This window comes from Otolemur garnettii, unplaced genomic scaffold, assembly GCF_000181295.1.
Source record: "Otolemur garnettii isolate 467f Iridium unplaced genomic scaffold, OtoGar3 scaffold00007, whole genome shotgun sequence".
NCBI classification, from domain to species: domain Eukaryota; kingdom Metazoa; phylum Chordata; class Mammalia; order Primates; family Galagidae; genus Otolemur; species Otolemur garnettii.
Genome location: NW_003852402.1, coordinates 15,735,338 through 15,751,478, shown reverse-complemented (window position 1 = coordinate 15,751,478; position 16,141 = coordinate 15,735,338). Strand labels below are relative to the sequence as shown.

General features: G+C 46.2%; 1 protein-coding gene across 1 annotated transcript in view; it reads right to left on the bottom strand.

The window, feature by feature from the left end:
• NUAK1 (NUAK family kinase 1) overlaps nucleotides 1-16,141 on the bottom strand; it is a 73,820-nt gene that overhangs the window by 31,778 nt on the left and 25,901 nt on the right. The window contains exon 2 of the mRNA XM_003783283.3: nucleotides 10,835-10,955. Coding sequence (XP_003783331.1) covers nucleotides 10,835-10,955 — 121 coding nt within the window. The remainder of the gene's footprint in view (nucleotides 1-10,834; nucleotides 10,956-16,141) is intronic.

Below are 16,141 nucleotides of genomic sequence, written 5' to 3'. Positions count from 1 at the left end.
CTGCCTGCAGAACGCCAGCACGGTGTCTCTCTGCTGAAGATTACCAAGCTCTGCTAAAGACTAAGCTCTATCTGTTCTAAGAAGACCTTTACTCTAAGATACTGTCTCTCTCCAGCTAAAGTAGATAGCCCTCAAGCACCTAAGAGAAACTGTTCCTGAGCAAGGTAGCTTAGTGGTCCGTGTCCAGAACCTAAGCTGGGCCCATAGACATGGCCAGTCCTGGGCCCTGACACCACCCACTGCCAGCAGCAGACTTCATGGAAGGCAGAAGAACTGCTAAGAAGGCATAGAAGCTACTGGCAGAAGAGGGGTGCAGAAGGCTTGCCAAGAGCCATTCATTCCTGCGAAGATTATTAGTGCTATTTAGCGGCCCAATATCAAATCCTAAGAAGACAGGGGATGTGGCCAGGATAGAGAGAAAAGCCATGGGGCAGAAGGGACTCAAGGGCCTTACGTTGGACTGGCCACTGGGCCCTACTCTCCTTCCACAGCTGCCCCTGGGAGGCACATCCATGGAACTCACATAGGGCCCTAGGGTGAAAATCGTGGGCTCTATCAGCCTGCAACACACACCACATGTGCTCCCTGGTCTCCCTCTCGGTTCCCTCTGTTTCTTCAGCTCAGCCTTTCTCTTTACACACACACACACTTCTGACTCTGAGTGAGCCCTGGCAATTTAATGATCAGAATCTCTCACGACCACCCCAGGCCAAAGATGGACTCTTGTACTTGATACAGTTACTTTCTGAGAAAAGCAAGCTCCCCCAGTTCTGGCAATGATGAGGACTGAAATCTTTCCGTGAAGGTAGACTGAGAGTCTTCCCCTCCTGGAAATCCCAGCAGAGATTCTTTTTCCTCAGGGGATTCATCTCCCCAGAGTGGAAAAGCCAAGTCGGGGGTTATCACACCTCTGGTTCTAGCCACTGCTGACCTGCCACGTATGGATGGACAGCTCAGCCACCCTGAGGGGGATCTTGTCTAAGTTCTGGACCGCCTTGCGGGGTAACAGCGCAATGCTGATGAGCCTAACTCCCAGAGTGAGGCCACCTGGGCTGAAATCCAGGCGGCTCTGCCACATACCAGCTGGGTCACCTGGGCAAGTTACCTAGCCCTTCCGCAGCAAGTCTTCGTTTAAGAAAGAACAAATGAAGACATGCCTGGATCAAATCCAGGGTTGTGACTGTGCCCTGGCAGAACCCACATCTGAGACTGCATTCGTGGTGCCCTTGAGGTTGTGTGTGATGGGATGCAGGTGGGAGGGACACTCAAACACATCCGAGGAGTCGAGGGGCCCACAGCAGAGCTAGGTCTCTAAATCTCCATTCTTCAGACCCCAGTGCTGTTTCAAAGCAGGGGTGTCTGTCCATCTCTAAGCTGGACCTATCAGGTGAGCCCACTGTGAGACGTCATGGAAGGGAAGGGGAGTCTGCATTTCCCAAATAAGAAAATTTCAGTCTGTGCAGTTTAGAAGTTACCCCATCCCCCTTTTCAACATCCAAATTCCCTCTGTTGCACATGGTCCTTGTGGAGGTCCCCCTCTTCTGTGTTCTGTGACCTTCCTAAGCAAATTAAGAGAACTATCCAGTTCACTTCAAAAGACCCTATGGTAAAGCGCAAGACGGTCTCACTCTTTTTGTTTTTTTTTCTTTGAAAATCAAGTATACGCTGTGTTATTTAAGGCACCAGCAAATACTGAATTCCAGGAAGCCCAAGAGGGGGAGGCAGAACGGTCAGGGAGTAGTGTAAAGTTTTTAGTTGTTTTATTTTAATCTCCAGCCTCTAGAAAAATGACTTGGGTGTAATCAAATGAAAACAATGAAAATAATACACTCGAAGGTCAAATAGCTAACTTAATAGGAAACTCATTAGAGATGTGGCTGGACAGACTCACAGCTGAAGAGCTTGTCCTATGATTAAAAGGGGAGAAACCTCTCTGGTGCTGCATTATTAACGAGGGCGAGTCCTTAATTTGGATTCAGTCTGCGGGGACTTCATGTGGAACTTGCGAATCTGGCAGCAGAGGGAGTGTGTTAAGATGCTCAGCAATTCGCCATGGGTTCAAAAGAGTAAACACAAGCATAACATAACTGCTTTTGCCAAGTTCAACAAACTGCTTCATGGGGCTCTGAGTCCCTGATGAGGGCAGCGACCCAATGCTAACTAAGCGAACCCAAGCCCAAAGGTATCACTCACTGCTCACTGGTGACGGCTGCCAGACACACGGCCTTCTCTGGAATTCACTGATGACAAAATGATCAGACCAACTCAAGTTTCCAGACCAAGGCTTGTTTCCTCCTGGTCTCAGGATTAAGTCCATATTCCTCAGCCTGGCCGATTAAATTGAAATCCTTGGGAGTGAGGCCCAGGCATCAGCATTAATTTTAACAAACTCCTCGTCAAATTCTATTCCGCATTCAGAATCACTGATCTAGGCCATCTGGCCTCAATCTCCCCTCCTATCACTTCCCAGGAGATGTTTTTACTCCATCCAGAAAGGACATCTCATTGATCCCTAAACATCACGTCAAGAATAATCAATACCATTTATTGGACATGTCTCTCCAACTGTGCTTAGCAATTTTATTCAGTTCATTTAATCCTGCAACATTATCTATAAAGTAGCTATTAATAGCAAATGGCCCCATTTAATAGGTGAGGAAACTGAGCCACAGAGACCTTAATCCCTAGACCAAGGTCACACAGTAGTAACTGGACGAGCCACTGGCTCTTTCCAATCTAAGCCTATTTGGACAATAAACATATTCTCACCCTACTAGAATAGTAACTGAAACATAAGTGTTCGATAATTCTTTGTAAAATGAACGAATGAGAACAGTGGGTAATATAATGACTGCTAGCCTTGTTAGATTCAGCCATTTATTCTGTCATCAAAAGAGCCTAAATCAAGTCTTCCTGCCTGAAAACCCTGGATTAGCACAGCTGAGCCTGAGAAGGGAAATGTCAACTGCTTCCACTGGAGATATTTCCAAATAACTGGTGCGAGAAAAGCAGCCCTGCTTTGGTTTTGAACCTTCTAAGGGGAGTATTTCTCTAATAGAGTGGGGTTCTCAAACTGGAGTGTATCAGAGTCACCCAGAGTTTGCTGGGACCTATGCTCAGAGTTTCTAATTCTGCAGGTCCTGGGCAGGGCCCAGCTGGAACACCCTTTGAGAAGCACTGCTTGAATGCATGAGTGGGCAGTTTGCAGGGTCCTGCCTTTCTCCAGGGGTTATTTTCCAGGAGCAGGGGACAGAGCAGCCACACTTTCTCTCTCCCAGACCTCTGCTGGATTCTGTGGAAACATCTTGCAGAAGTTGCAGTGCCTCTGGTCACAGGCTGGGAGGGCCTGCAGTGCACCACAGGGCTCTGGGCTTTCCCATAGTTCCTGGCCTTTGATTTTTCCTCCTCTGAATTTTTAGAGCAGTGAATTTCACCAGGAGGCAAAAGCGATATCTCCTTCCAGAAAGATCAAAATTCCAGGAGGCACAGGTAGCTTAAAAAACCACACTATAATGCCATTTCCAGGAGGATGAGAGGGCCTCTTAACTGACAGCGAACCCATCCGAAGTGTCTTCATGGTAGGAATCCAGAGAACATTAGAAAACAGATTCCTTTACATTTTCTCAGGGACGGCAGGCTTAAGGCTCACAGAGGGGAGGCATGAGATTCCACAGGCTTATCAAAGGAGATATATTTTGGTTCTTTTTTTTTTTTTTTTTTAAAGTTTGAGCGACTCTTTCAACAGATGAGAGATCACAGCTAACAAGCGCCAAAGACACTTCCTACTCGGTCCCCTAAAGCCAGGATCACGCTTACCTAAAATAGGAGAAGTGATGAAAGAGTTGGCCGTTTCTAGCATGTCACAATGCAAAGGGCCAAGAAAGAGATGTAATCCTGCCCGGCCAGGAGAAGAGATTTCCAGAAACCAAAACCAAGGGCACGGAAGTGAAGGCCCAGCCTGAGAATCTCACCCGCCTTCCAGCTCCCACCTTTTCAATTTCACAAGCCAGACTGTTACCAGATGGGATGTTAAAGATGTCCATTCCCAGTGGGTTTGTAGACAGGGTCTTCTAGGCTTTCAAAGGGGAAATGAGAGTGAGACGACGTGCCTTTGATGTTTAAACTCGGGGCCTGAAATCAGAACCTCAGGCAAAAACTTTTTATCTCTTCCATCCTAGGCAACCAAGTAGAAAGGTCTGGCGGGCACTTCCTTTTCAGCAGTTTCTTCCATATTGTCAATTACTTCCCTGCTGAGAGAATGGAATTCCTTTGACTCAAAACAGGGGTCCATCTCTGAGATAGTGCAGGAGATTCCTGTCTTTGCTCCCGATTAGGTTACCCTCAGTATCTCACACTAGAAAGTGTCTAGCCTCTTTTGTTTACTTAGCATTAAAAGGCAGTTATGTTTCTGTGTTTACACAGAGTTGACAAATTTGAGGGTTAATCACCTTCACCCACAGGTCAACGGGAGAGTTAACCCCAGGGTCTGGCTGGAGAAGGACACATTTGAAAGGGATTGTTTTTTGAGATTTGGTGAATAGCAGAGTTGTTTAAGCTGCAGATTCTATAGGCCTGTAGGAGTTGAGAATTATACATAAATTACTTACATTTTCATGTAAAAGGATGAAAACACTTCACCTATGAGTTTACCAAATTTGCGGCCCAAGCTTCTTCCTGAGACGTCATTAGAAATATTTTCTAAAATACCTGCGAAGGTGGGATTTAATCCTCTGAGCTGTGTAAGATGGCAATCTCTGTGAAGGCAGGGATTCTCCGTATTACGGGGTCTAAGACACCACTTGCCTCCATGCAGAAGTCACTGCAGACTGCCAACTAACAGGTTAGTATCAAGAACACTGGTTTCCCAGGGTCACTACAGGGGTTCAGCTCTCAGATCTACCACTTACAACTTGGTATAACCTTAGAAAATGGACTTGTCCTGGAAGCTCAATTTTCCTTGCCTTAAAATAAGGATGTTAACTGTTCATATGTCACAGATAGTAAGACTAAGTGAGATAACTAGTAGCACACCCCCTAGAGCAAGGTAAAGACTTCAATATGCAAATCAAAAAGACTACTTTCTCCTCAAATTTCCAGTGGCTTCTCATCATTGCTGGTGGAAAAGCCACATTCCTGTCCTTGGCCAATGTGGTCCAGAGCTGGCCCTCTCCTGTCCCTCTTCTCACTCCCCTCTCAGCCTCATGGGTCCTGTCCCTTAATCTCTGCTTTATTCAAGCCTCAGCTCAAAAATCACTCCGCTCTTAAAAAAAAAAAAAAAAAAAAAGGCAGCCAGAAGAAAAGTTCTGGAGACTGATGAAGATGTTTGTACAATAACATGAACATACTTAATGCCACCAAACTGCATTTAGAAATGGTTAAGATGGCAAATTTTATGTTATGTGTATTTCACCACAATTAAAAATCATATGTGACATTAGATTACAAAAAAAAAGAAAAAAATCACTCCTCTCAAAACTCAGTCAGAAAGGCCTCCCTGACCACCTTATCTGTTGACTTGGTTGACTATCTCATCTCCTTGAACGTCAGCTCCGAGAGAGAAGAGCTTGTTTTATTTGCACTTGTGTCCCAGGGCTAAAATAGAACCTGGCACATAGTAGGCACTTCATTAGTATTTCTTTCAATGGATGAATTACTTTTTCTCCGGAACTAGTATTTCAATATTACCAGCCAATACATTCCAAGGTGATGCCTTCCCCTCATGAATACCCCAAGCTCCTAAACACTCAGAGGCGAATCACTGTGTTGTCAGATTGCCATGTGGCTGCTGCTACTGCTGCTGTGTGTTTATTTTTTAATCATAAAGCTTTCGTTAAAGAAGAATCTGTAAAGTTCTTAAGTAGCTTCTGTTCACTTGGCTAGTGTCCAAATAGCCACTTAGGTGCCACAGCACTGATTTCTCACTAAGCAAATCAATAATGCATTTCGGCATGGAGCTAAGGCTTGTGACTGACCTGTCAACCAATCAGCTTCCAGAGAGAGGGGTCTCCTCTCACTCTGGACTGCCAGACGCAGGTCCCACCACCACTGCTGCCACTACCCTTGTACCCTCACATGCACGCACACCACGCCCCATATTCCAGGGTTGTAGCAGAGGCAGCCAAGGTCAGGATAGAAAATGCTAGGCTGAAGAACCAGCAAAACAAGATACCGGCATGTTCAGAAATATGGGCCTGAGGCATGGCAGAGGGAAAAAGACAAATGGAGCCAGGAGACGTTTGTGTCAGGGCCACCAGCCAGCTGTGATGCCCAATGTGATGAGCTGAACTGTGCCCCCCACCCCAAGAAAAACTCACATGTGGAAGCCCTACCTCCCGGGCCTCAGAATGTGACCCTCTTTGGAGACACAGGGTCTTTATGGAGAGAAGTTTAAATGAGGTCATGAACATGGGCCCCAAGCTACATCACTGGTGTCCTTATGATAAGGGGAATCTGGACGAAGACACATACGGGGAGATGATGTGAAGAATCAGCAGGGAGACGCCATCTATAAGCCCAGTAGAGAAGCGTGGGACACATCCATCACAGCCCTCAGAAGAAACTGCCCCTGATGCCACTTTGATCTCAGGGTCTCAGCCTCCAAGACTGTGAGAAAGTGTTTATCCATCGGTTAAGCCACCAGTCTGTGGCACTCGGTAACGGCAGCCCTAGCACACGAAACACCCAGCAAGTCAATCACTGTCCAGAGTCTCCATGTGCACAACTGCAAAATGGGGCCACCTGGCCGGCCCACCTCATGTGTTTGCCGTGGGAATCAAATGAGACTAGATGTGGGAGACCTTAGTAAAATGTGAAGAATTCCCCAGATGACACTTCCAACTTCACTCTCAAAGCCGGGGTTTAGGGTCCCGCTGGGCAGTAAAGCAGATAAAGTCATGGGACCGGGATGGAAGCTGTGGGGTGTCAGTTGGAGGAGCTGGAGTAGTAGAGCCTTCCTGCTCTTGCTAACCCCCAGGGGAGGGAGGGAGCAGCCCTCCTCCACAGTTGCTCAGTCAATGTGGGAGAAACAGAACTTGTGTGGGAGAAGGAAAAGGGAACAGAACAGAAACCAGAGAGCGCTAAGAAATTAAAAGAAATAAAGGCCACATTTAAGTTCCTGGGAGTTTTCTGGATAAAACAATACCTTTTTCTTTGTACGGTACTCTGAGTCACTAAATACTTGAGGTCAAGAATGCCTTTGAGAGTCTGATGAAAGCTACACACGCTCTCATCAGGAAAAAACATAACCTGTACAACATCACATGTAATAACACACAAGATGTTACCTAAAAGCGTTGTCCAGCAGAACTTCCTACAAGGCTGAAAATGTTCTGTATCTACACTGTCTGATATCATGGCCACTACCCTCCTGTGGTTACTGAGCATTTGAAATGTGGTTCAGTGATTGAGGAATTCATTTTTTAAGATTTTTTTACTTGGCTCAGCGCCTATAGCTCAATCGGCTAAGGCACTAGCCACGTACACCTAAGGTGGCGGGTTCGAATCCCCAGCCCGGACCCGCCAAACAACAATGACGGCTGCAACCAAAAAATAGCCGGGCGTTGTGGCGGGCACCTGTGGTCCCAGCTACTTGGGAGGCGGAGGCAGGAGACTCGCTTGAGCCCAGGAGTTGGAGGTTGCTGTGAGCTGTAATGCCACGGCACTCTGCCCAGGGGGACAGCTTGAGGCTCTGTCTCAAAAAAAAAAAAAAAAAAATTTTTTTTACTTTAGGCTGAGCGCAGTGGCTCACACTTGTAATCCTAACAATCTGAGAGGCTGAGGTGGGAGGACTGCTTGAAGTCATGAATTCGAGACCAGCCTGAGCAACAGTGAGGTCCCGTCTCTACTAAAAATAGACAATCAGCTGGGTGTTGTGGCAGGTGCCTATAGTCCCTGGTACTCAGGTGGCTGAGGCAGGAAGACTGCTTGAATGAGCCCAGGACTTTGAGGTTGCTGTGAGCTAGGGTGAGGCCATGGCACTCTAGCCTAGGTGACAGAGTAAAAGACTCTGTCTCCAAAAAAAAAAATTATTGTAATTTTAAATATCCAGCTGTAGTTAGGGACTTCTGTATTGGAAAGCACAATTACTATTCCAGAGGACTCACAGGTCCCTGCAGTTCCCCCATGAAATACCCTTGTCATTGGACCCCGGGTTAAGAACTACTTGTGATAATTACAGTGTCCTCATAATTATCTTTTAGAGCTCACCAGGTACATGTATCATGCCATTTAATCTACTGACAACCCTCTGAGAGGGCTAGCGTGGTCATCCCCACTTTATGTGTGAGGTTACTAAGGCACTGAGAGGCCCCCCACCTTGTCCGAAGTCTTATGTCTAAGCACAGTGAAGGATTTGGGTCTGAGCTCCCTAAAACCTGCTCTAAGGGTTTTACAAGTTGAGGCCTAAGGTCCCTCCTGAGGCCTTGACAGAAAGTATTTCTAGTCATCAAAGAACTTTAATTCACACTCGTACCCATCTTTAAAGTGATAAGCAGAAGCTTCTCTTAAAGCCTCCATCAAGGTCTGTACTAAGGCCAACTAGCCCTTGATAATAAAAAGTTCTTACATTAAGGTTCATCTTTGACCTTCCCTGCGGCAGGAGATGGGTTCCCATTCCCTACTCATCTTGTCTGATTCCTAAGGCCAAAGAGGGCATGGAGCTGGTGAAATAGTCAGGTTTTTCCTTGCCAGATTCCAGCTGCCTCAGACAGCCTCACAAATAACCCGGAAACTTCATGCTGAGAAGAAACCCTGTCTGCCTTCCTGATAAAGAAAGTTTCCGCTTTCAGCCAAGAAACACCAAAACACAACAATGCCCCCAGAGCACGGGACCCACACGAGTCCACACCCTACAAGTCATCCTTCACATGGACTTGAGGTTTCTATGGTAACCAGGCCACATGGAACAAGAAAAAACTAAGAATTTAATAAATCTTTCATCTGCACTTTGTATCTCTGCTTACTTCTAACTTCTAGAAACCTGAGCCAGGCATCTTCAGATTTTTCTTGATCAGCCTGGAATTCTACTTTTGCCAATTCTTTACCCCCCAAACATCTTCAAGCCCAGGTGCCATACATCTTCATCAACACTTCTAACCCCTATCATCTCAGACTATGTTGCTCACAGATCTACTTAATACTGTTTCCACACTGCTTTGTACTGCTTCTTGAATAAGGGATGCATATCATCTTCAGCATTAAATTTCTAACCTCACTGAATCAGATGCTAAACAAGTAGACACCCAGTAGCCCAGGGATTCTCAAACCTGCTAAAACTCAGATTGCTGCATTCCTGATTCAGCCGGTCCCGAGTAAAGCCTGAGAGTTTAAACTTCTACTCATCTCAAATGATGCTGTTGCCGCTGGCCTGGGACTGCACTTGGAGAATTACTGCACGAGATGTTTGTGGAATGAATACATGATGGAATGGATAAAGACTTCTCTTGAAAATCCTATCCCCAAAGGCTCGAAAAAATGAGCTTTAAAAAGATCAGGATCCAAGATAAGACATTACCAACACTTACTTCGAGACAAGAAGCAAAAATAGAAGCAGCAGAAAAAACAATGGCAAAAACGATCAGGGAACCAGATGAAGGAAAACGAAAAGTACCAAGAGAAATTTTAGGGTCACTGGTCATCTGGTTTCCTGATTACTAAACGATCAGGTCAGAAATTAAAAATGGGTTCATTTTTCTTATTCGACCATATATTTTAAAATATTCTGGGGAAACACTTTGGACTTCACTTGGTCTTAATAAGTTAATTTCTATTAAGTAGAAATTTTTCACAAGAAAATAATCAGAAATGGTGCACAAGGAGGCTCACGAAAGCCCTGTTTATAATAACCAGAAATTTGGAACGACTCAAATGTTTGGCAAAGGCAATTAGATTCAATAAATTACGGTATGCCCATAAATGGAATACTATAAAGGCTTTTCAAATGTCTTTACAGGGGAATATTTATTGACACAGGAAGAGATTCATGATATAATAAATGGAAAAAAAAAAGCTAAAAAACAGTATAAACAGTATGATGTAATATCGGATAAAAACCACATAGGGATATAGAAAAGTAGAGACAGATATGGATAGAGAGCTATTTATTAAGTTGGAAGTTAGAACACATTTTTTTTTAATTCTAACATTTGTATTTCAATCACTTCTGTAGTAAACACAAACTGCTGTGTAACTTCTTTAGGGGATCTTTTTAAAAACTGATAGTCTGTGGGAGGTTTATACTCTCCATGTCTTCCCCTGAAGGACCAAAGGGTTGAAATGAAGCCTGAGCATTTTTATAAACCTTCCCCCACCCTGCCCTTTTACAAACACCAATAGTTTGGATTCCGATTTGCAAAGCAGCTGCTGTCCGAACCCGCTTTCCTGGTGTTGTCTGGACCTGCTCAGAGTTAATGCCTAACTGCAAGAACCTAACTTTGAGTGACTCTTCAGACCGCTATCAAAGCAACTGGCTTTGGGGAGTGACAGTTACAACGTAGCCACTGTTATTTGGTCACCCAGCACACGGTCATTTTTCAGAAACCAAGGCTGTCTCACAGACTGCCTTTCAATAAGATGGGTTGCTTAGCAACTGCCAAGGAATTGGGAAGACAGACTAAGCATCCACCGGAGATATTTTATGACCAAAATGAGCTGCACTCACGTGTCTGGTTGCGTTCAAGGTAACCAAATAAGAGATAACACCCGACTACTTTTTTGCATCATGAAGAAAAATACTTGGCTCCTGCCCAGAAAGGCAATTACTTAAAAGTCTTGGCCGGCCCCATGGTATGAGAAATGGTAACTGATACAGGGGTGGGGAAAAAAAAAAATCACTGACCTTCATAAATACTGATGATATGAGGATGGCTGAGGGATGACATGATCTCAATCTCTCGTCTGATGTGAACCATGTCTTGTTCATCCTTAATTTTGTCCTTACGAATGGATTTTATAGCAACCTATAAAGTCAGGAAATGAAATGTTACTCAGAGAACTAAACAGATGCAAATCAGCCATTGGAGGAGTTTGGAAAATAAATACAGATGTTACTTGTTGGCAGAACCGACAATAACCAAAACAAAAGCTTCGAAATACCCCCTGTCATGTCTTTCATTTATAGCAAAACACCCTTCTCTCAGCAACAGACAACATCAGGTTTTAACAGTCTGGGGCTGGGAATGGTGGGTTTTTTTTTTCCCTTCCATAAAGCAAAGGCTGCAGAACAAGGGCAGATTCATTGATGCTAAGAATTCTGATCCTCTGGAAGAGGAAAAAGAGGCGCTTTCAGTTTAGAGGGTATTGATGATTAAACACGGTTAGGTGAAATCGGTACCGCTCAGCTCCACTGCGGCAGCGTGGTGGCAAAAAAAAAAAAAAAAAAAAAAAAACATTATTTTGTGGCCAATCTCAAGGCCAGCCCTGCCTCAAACCTTGGCTTTTAAGACTCCAGCCTCTGCAGTGTTTATACAGTTGCTCAGAAGCCAAATCCTCCTGACATCCTTCCTCTGGCCTGAGGTACCTTCAATAGCACGTGGTGTGACAAAAAGGCTCTTCTAGAGACAGATCAGGGTAAAACAAAGGGAGTGACAGCCAGTGTCCTTGCCAGGCCCAGACCGTTCCAAAAGCTCAGTGCCAGTGAGCTTTCTGCAAATCCAAACTGTAGAGAACTGCCAGGGCCAACGCACAGAGCAATTACTCTAAAGAAACACGCAGAGAAACAGGCATTAAATGACAATGGAAATCTAATAAAGGAAACTTGTGTTTGCCAGCTGATTCGTCTTTGCTCATAAACAAGCTTGTTGGTAATTTAATCACCTTGGGTGCGGAGGTAGGGGGCACCACTTAAGGGAGCAGGACCCACAGGTAACAAGGAAGCCCACTAACTGTTCTGCTGGCTTCAGCAAACCTGCTTAGCTCCCCACCAAGCTGGTCCTCCTGTGACCTCAACTGTCACCTGTGCCACCCTTTCCTACAGGAAAGGCAGCTAATCCACCCTTCTGCATCATGAAGGCACATAGTTACCTGGAGGAAAAATCTGTCCTTGTTATCAGAACCCTCGGCCACCTCTTGACTAGCACAGGGTCAACCACAGCCTCACAGGCACATCTTCAAAGATCCCCCTCAGGAGCCTGTGCAACTTCTCTAGGTGCTATGAGTGGAAACATTTCTAAAATAACATCAGCCCATCTAAGACCCACTGAGAATCGGAAAGCTACTTACTGCAACTGGCATGCTGACCTCCCCAAAGACAGGTTAATACAGCTCCCTGTATTTCTCCTTTGCAGCCCTTTCCCCAGTTGTGATTAATCAGTATTTAATTGACTAATCAGTCCATCACAAATGTCTTTACTGGACTCTACACGGGTGAGGCTCTTATTGAGTGCTTTACCTCCAGGCCTCAACACTTTTGCTTGGCATATGGTAGACCTGAGAAAGCAGCATGAGCAGGTAGGCAGGTTGATAGAAAGGGAAGGAGGGGCTGGGTGCAGAGGCTCACTCCCCTAATCCTAGCACTTAGGAGGCTGAGGCGAGTGGATTACCCGAGCTCATGGGTTCGAGACCAGTCTGAGCTAGAGTGAGACCGCGTCTCTAAAAATAGCCAGGCACTGTGGTGTGTACCTGTAGCCCCAGCTACTCGGGAAGATGAGGCAAGAGAATGGCTTGAGCCCCAGAGTTTGAGGTTGCTGTGAGCTATGACGCCACAGTACTCTACCCAGGGTGACAAAGTGAGACTCTATCTCAAAAAATAAAAAAAGAGAGGGAAGGAGGGAAAGAGGAAGGGAGGGAGGGGTTGATGTTATTAGGTGATGGGAGCTCAGACCAGAGACGTGGTAGTGAAATTAGGGCAGAAAGAGAGGGGCCGCCTCAGTTAAATACTACTGCTGAGACAGGCGTGGTAATAGGATGATTGAGGATTCCTATAACAGCCATCTACATGGGCAAGCAAGGAATGCAGAAGGCAGATATGAAAGACAGAAGGCCCTGCTGTGACCCACGGGCAGGCGCCACCTCCCTTCCACCACGGGTGCACCCATGTCTGGGCAGAAGGAGCTGTGCAGAGATGAATGTGCCTCCAGCTTAAAGGCCCCTTTGACGATGGTGCCAGGCTCAGCACTACCCCAGGCAGTCACGACAGCCCCATTCAGTATGTAGCAAAAAAGCCTCCCTTCGCTTACGTCAAATGTAAAGATAGGACTGGAAGGCTTTATTTTATCCAAGTAAGGCCTGCAACCCCAGGAGCTTGTTCTTGGAGGAAGCAGACAGGGAGCACATGCAGGCCGTGGAGAATGTGGGAGGCTTTGGACTGACTCCTACATTCCTCCATAAGTTAGAGACGGGCCCTGGGTAGAAACCACCCCTCTGATTATGCAGCAAGCTGAACTTGGCCTCCAGGAGACCCTATTGTCAAACTACAATAGGAACAAATTCTTTCACCATCCAAGGGCAGGGAGTGTAGCTACATTCTAAGGGGTACAAAAATAAGCCCCCTGACAGCCTAGCAAGGAAGATGGTCCCACGGTACAATCGCCAGGACGATGCTTCCAGCAGGGTATGATGAAAAGGGAAGTGCCCACATTCCCACAATACCCCGCTCAGCACCGAGGAAACTCAAGGGGTTTCTTAAATGTTAATGACCATGGTGGCTATCCCTCCACAAAAGCTGCCCTCTTCCTACAATGAATCTTCCACTGAAAATGTAAGAGAGGGCTCATTCTGCCCCCGGTTCAAAGGGGCAGTGAGGGCCCAGGAGGAGACAAGTGCTAGAAATCCCTCTGAACTGCTCGCTTGCCAAAGGCAGAGAGAAGACATTGAGTTCCACTCCCAAGCAGTGGACAGCCCGTCCAAGGTCAGACAGCCTGTTAATGGCAAATCAAGAAAACAACAACAATAATAGCCAGCAGTCACCAACCACTTACAATTTGGTGCAGATAGCACACAAGGTGGCCTTACAACACCGATCTTTGCATCCTTCTCATCATTCAAGCTGACCCCTCCGCTGATAAGGCCACCCTCATGGCCACCACTCTTCCCCTGTTTATCTCTTTTGAGGTATTTCAACCAATCAAAATTATCTTCTTCATCTATTTGCTGCATACTCGACCTACGTTCATAGGACCCAGAGAGCTAGGAATGGTTGTTACATTTTTCAAGGGCTATTAAGAAATAGGAAGGAAATCTGTAAACGCAGCTCCTGTAAGATTATCTGCTTCACAAAGCTGAAGGATAAACTGGACCAGTGCGCAGACAGCATAGCATGATGGTTAGGAACCTGGCTTTGAGTCCTGGCTAAAACCACTCTCTAGCCGGGTGACCCTGGTCAGGTCCCTCATTCATCAGGTAGCGCAATAAAAGTACCTGCCTAAATGCACGTCAGGTGCTTAAGAATATGCCCGGGCTGGGGTTGCTGCTCAGTAAATGTCAGCCAATTTCAACCCAGAGTAAGTGTCCCGTAAGTCAAACATTCTTTTCTTCCTTTCTTCCTGGGAGCAAATTTGAATTCCTCCTGGTTTCTCAAGGGACACAGTGAGTGAAAGTCTTGGGAAAAGAGACCACTCTGGTCCCAAACTATGTAAGGAACAAGAGAACCTCCATCCTGGATCTTTAAATTAGAACCTCATCTGAAACATCAGAAAGCTCAGAACAGGTGAGCCCACGATCAGCATCATGGTCCCTGAGTGCAAAACCAGGCAGGAGGATAAATACTTTGATTCCACGACCATCTTCCCCTGTCTCCTTCTTAGGTGTGCCCATGAAGCTGAACAGAGGAATAGACTGTTCCAGCTGGGGGCTAGGCACAGGGGCTCATGCCTGTAATCCTAGCACTCGGGGAGGCCGAGGCAGGTGAATTGCTTGAACGTAGAGGAGTTTAAAACCAGCCTGAGGAAGAGCAAGATGTCTCTACCAAAAACAGAAAAACTAGCTGGGTATTGTGCAAGGCACCTGTAGTCCCAGCTACTTGGGAGGCTGAGGCAAGAGGATCCCTTAAGTTTGAGGCTGCTGTAAGCTATGATGCCACGTCACTCCACCAGGGCAACAGAGTGAGACTCTGTCTCAAAAAAATAATAATAAATAATACATTTAAAAAAGAATGTTCCTACTTGAAATCAGAAGTCTGCCTCAATATAGCGACTTCAGGCTTTATGAATTCTGACTGCTCGTTTGCTTCTTTTTGCCCATCTACTATGCTCCAGGCTGCGAGAGGGAGCCGGCACGATTCCGCCCCTGGCCTCGGGGTGGGAGGCAGGGTGGGGAAGGTACCAGCACTGAGCAAAAATTATACAATCATACCAGTAATTACATAATTACCCTCATGGCCAGGGGCTACCAAAGAAATGTACGGACATGCCTGGCACTAGGAGGAAACCACCTCTCCAGTTTTCCTCAATTCTCACATCTACAAAGAAAAACAGAAGTAAGGAAAGGGCCCAGCAGGAAGAGATTACCAAATGTCTGAAATCACACACCCTCCGCCCCCCAAAACCCAATTTCTTCCTGTCCAAGTCAGAGAACACAGCAGAGCAGGGCACTCAGGTGTTTGAGCGTAACACACAACACAACCTCTTTCATAACGTCCCAAGTCTAGACGGCACCGTGCGCCTTATAAAACAGTCTGCTTTTAAATTAAGGCCACCTCACCTCACAGTTTAATGTTTAAACCTCATGCGGTAGCAGGCTGGGTGGAGGACCTGCGAATTCTGCCCTGCAGTGGCTGCCTGTTTAAGAGGTAACCTCAGCCCAGCCAATTCCCATCTCTTGTTAAAAGGAATAGGCCCAGCCTCCTCTTTGGGGCTGGCGGTTTTCCCTTTTATAAATAATCACCAAAAGCCACCTGCTCTGTAGCCTGCAGGACGTCCTCTTCCCCAGTGGCTCTAGGAATAGGTTGAGGGCGTGTAACCAGGCAGCAGGGTTAGGGAGACACTGGGTGAGAGGGTGAAAGCTCAGACTGTACTGGCTGGGTGACCCCAGGCAAGCCCAAGCCTTACAGGTCTCGGTTTCCTCATCTGTACAATGGGGTTAGCAACTCCTACTTCTTGAGTTGTTGTAAGGAGTAGAAATGACATGGGAATGTGCCTAGCAATCTGCAAGGTGGGGAGGCAAGAGGAGGTTAAAACTAACCCCCAGGCAGTCATGCAGGGAGGGGCTG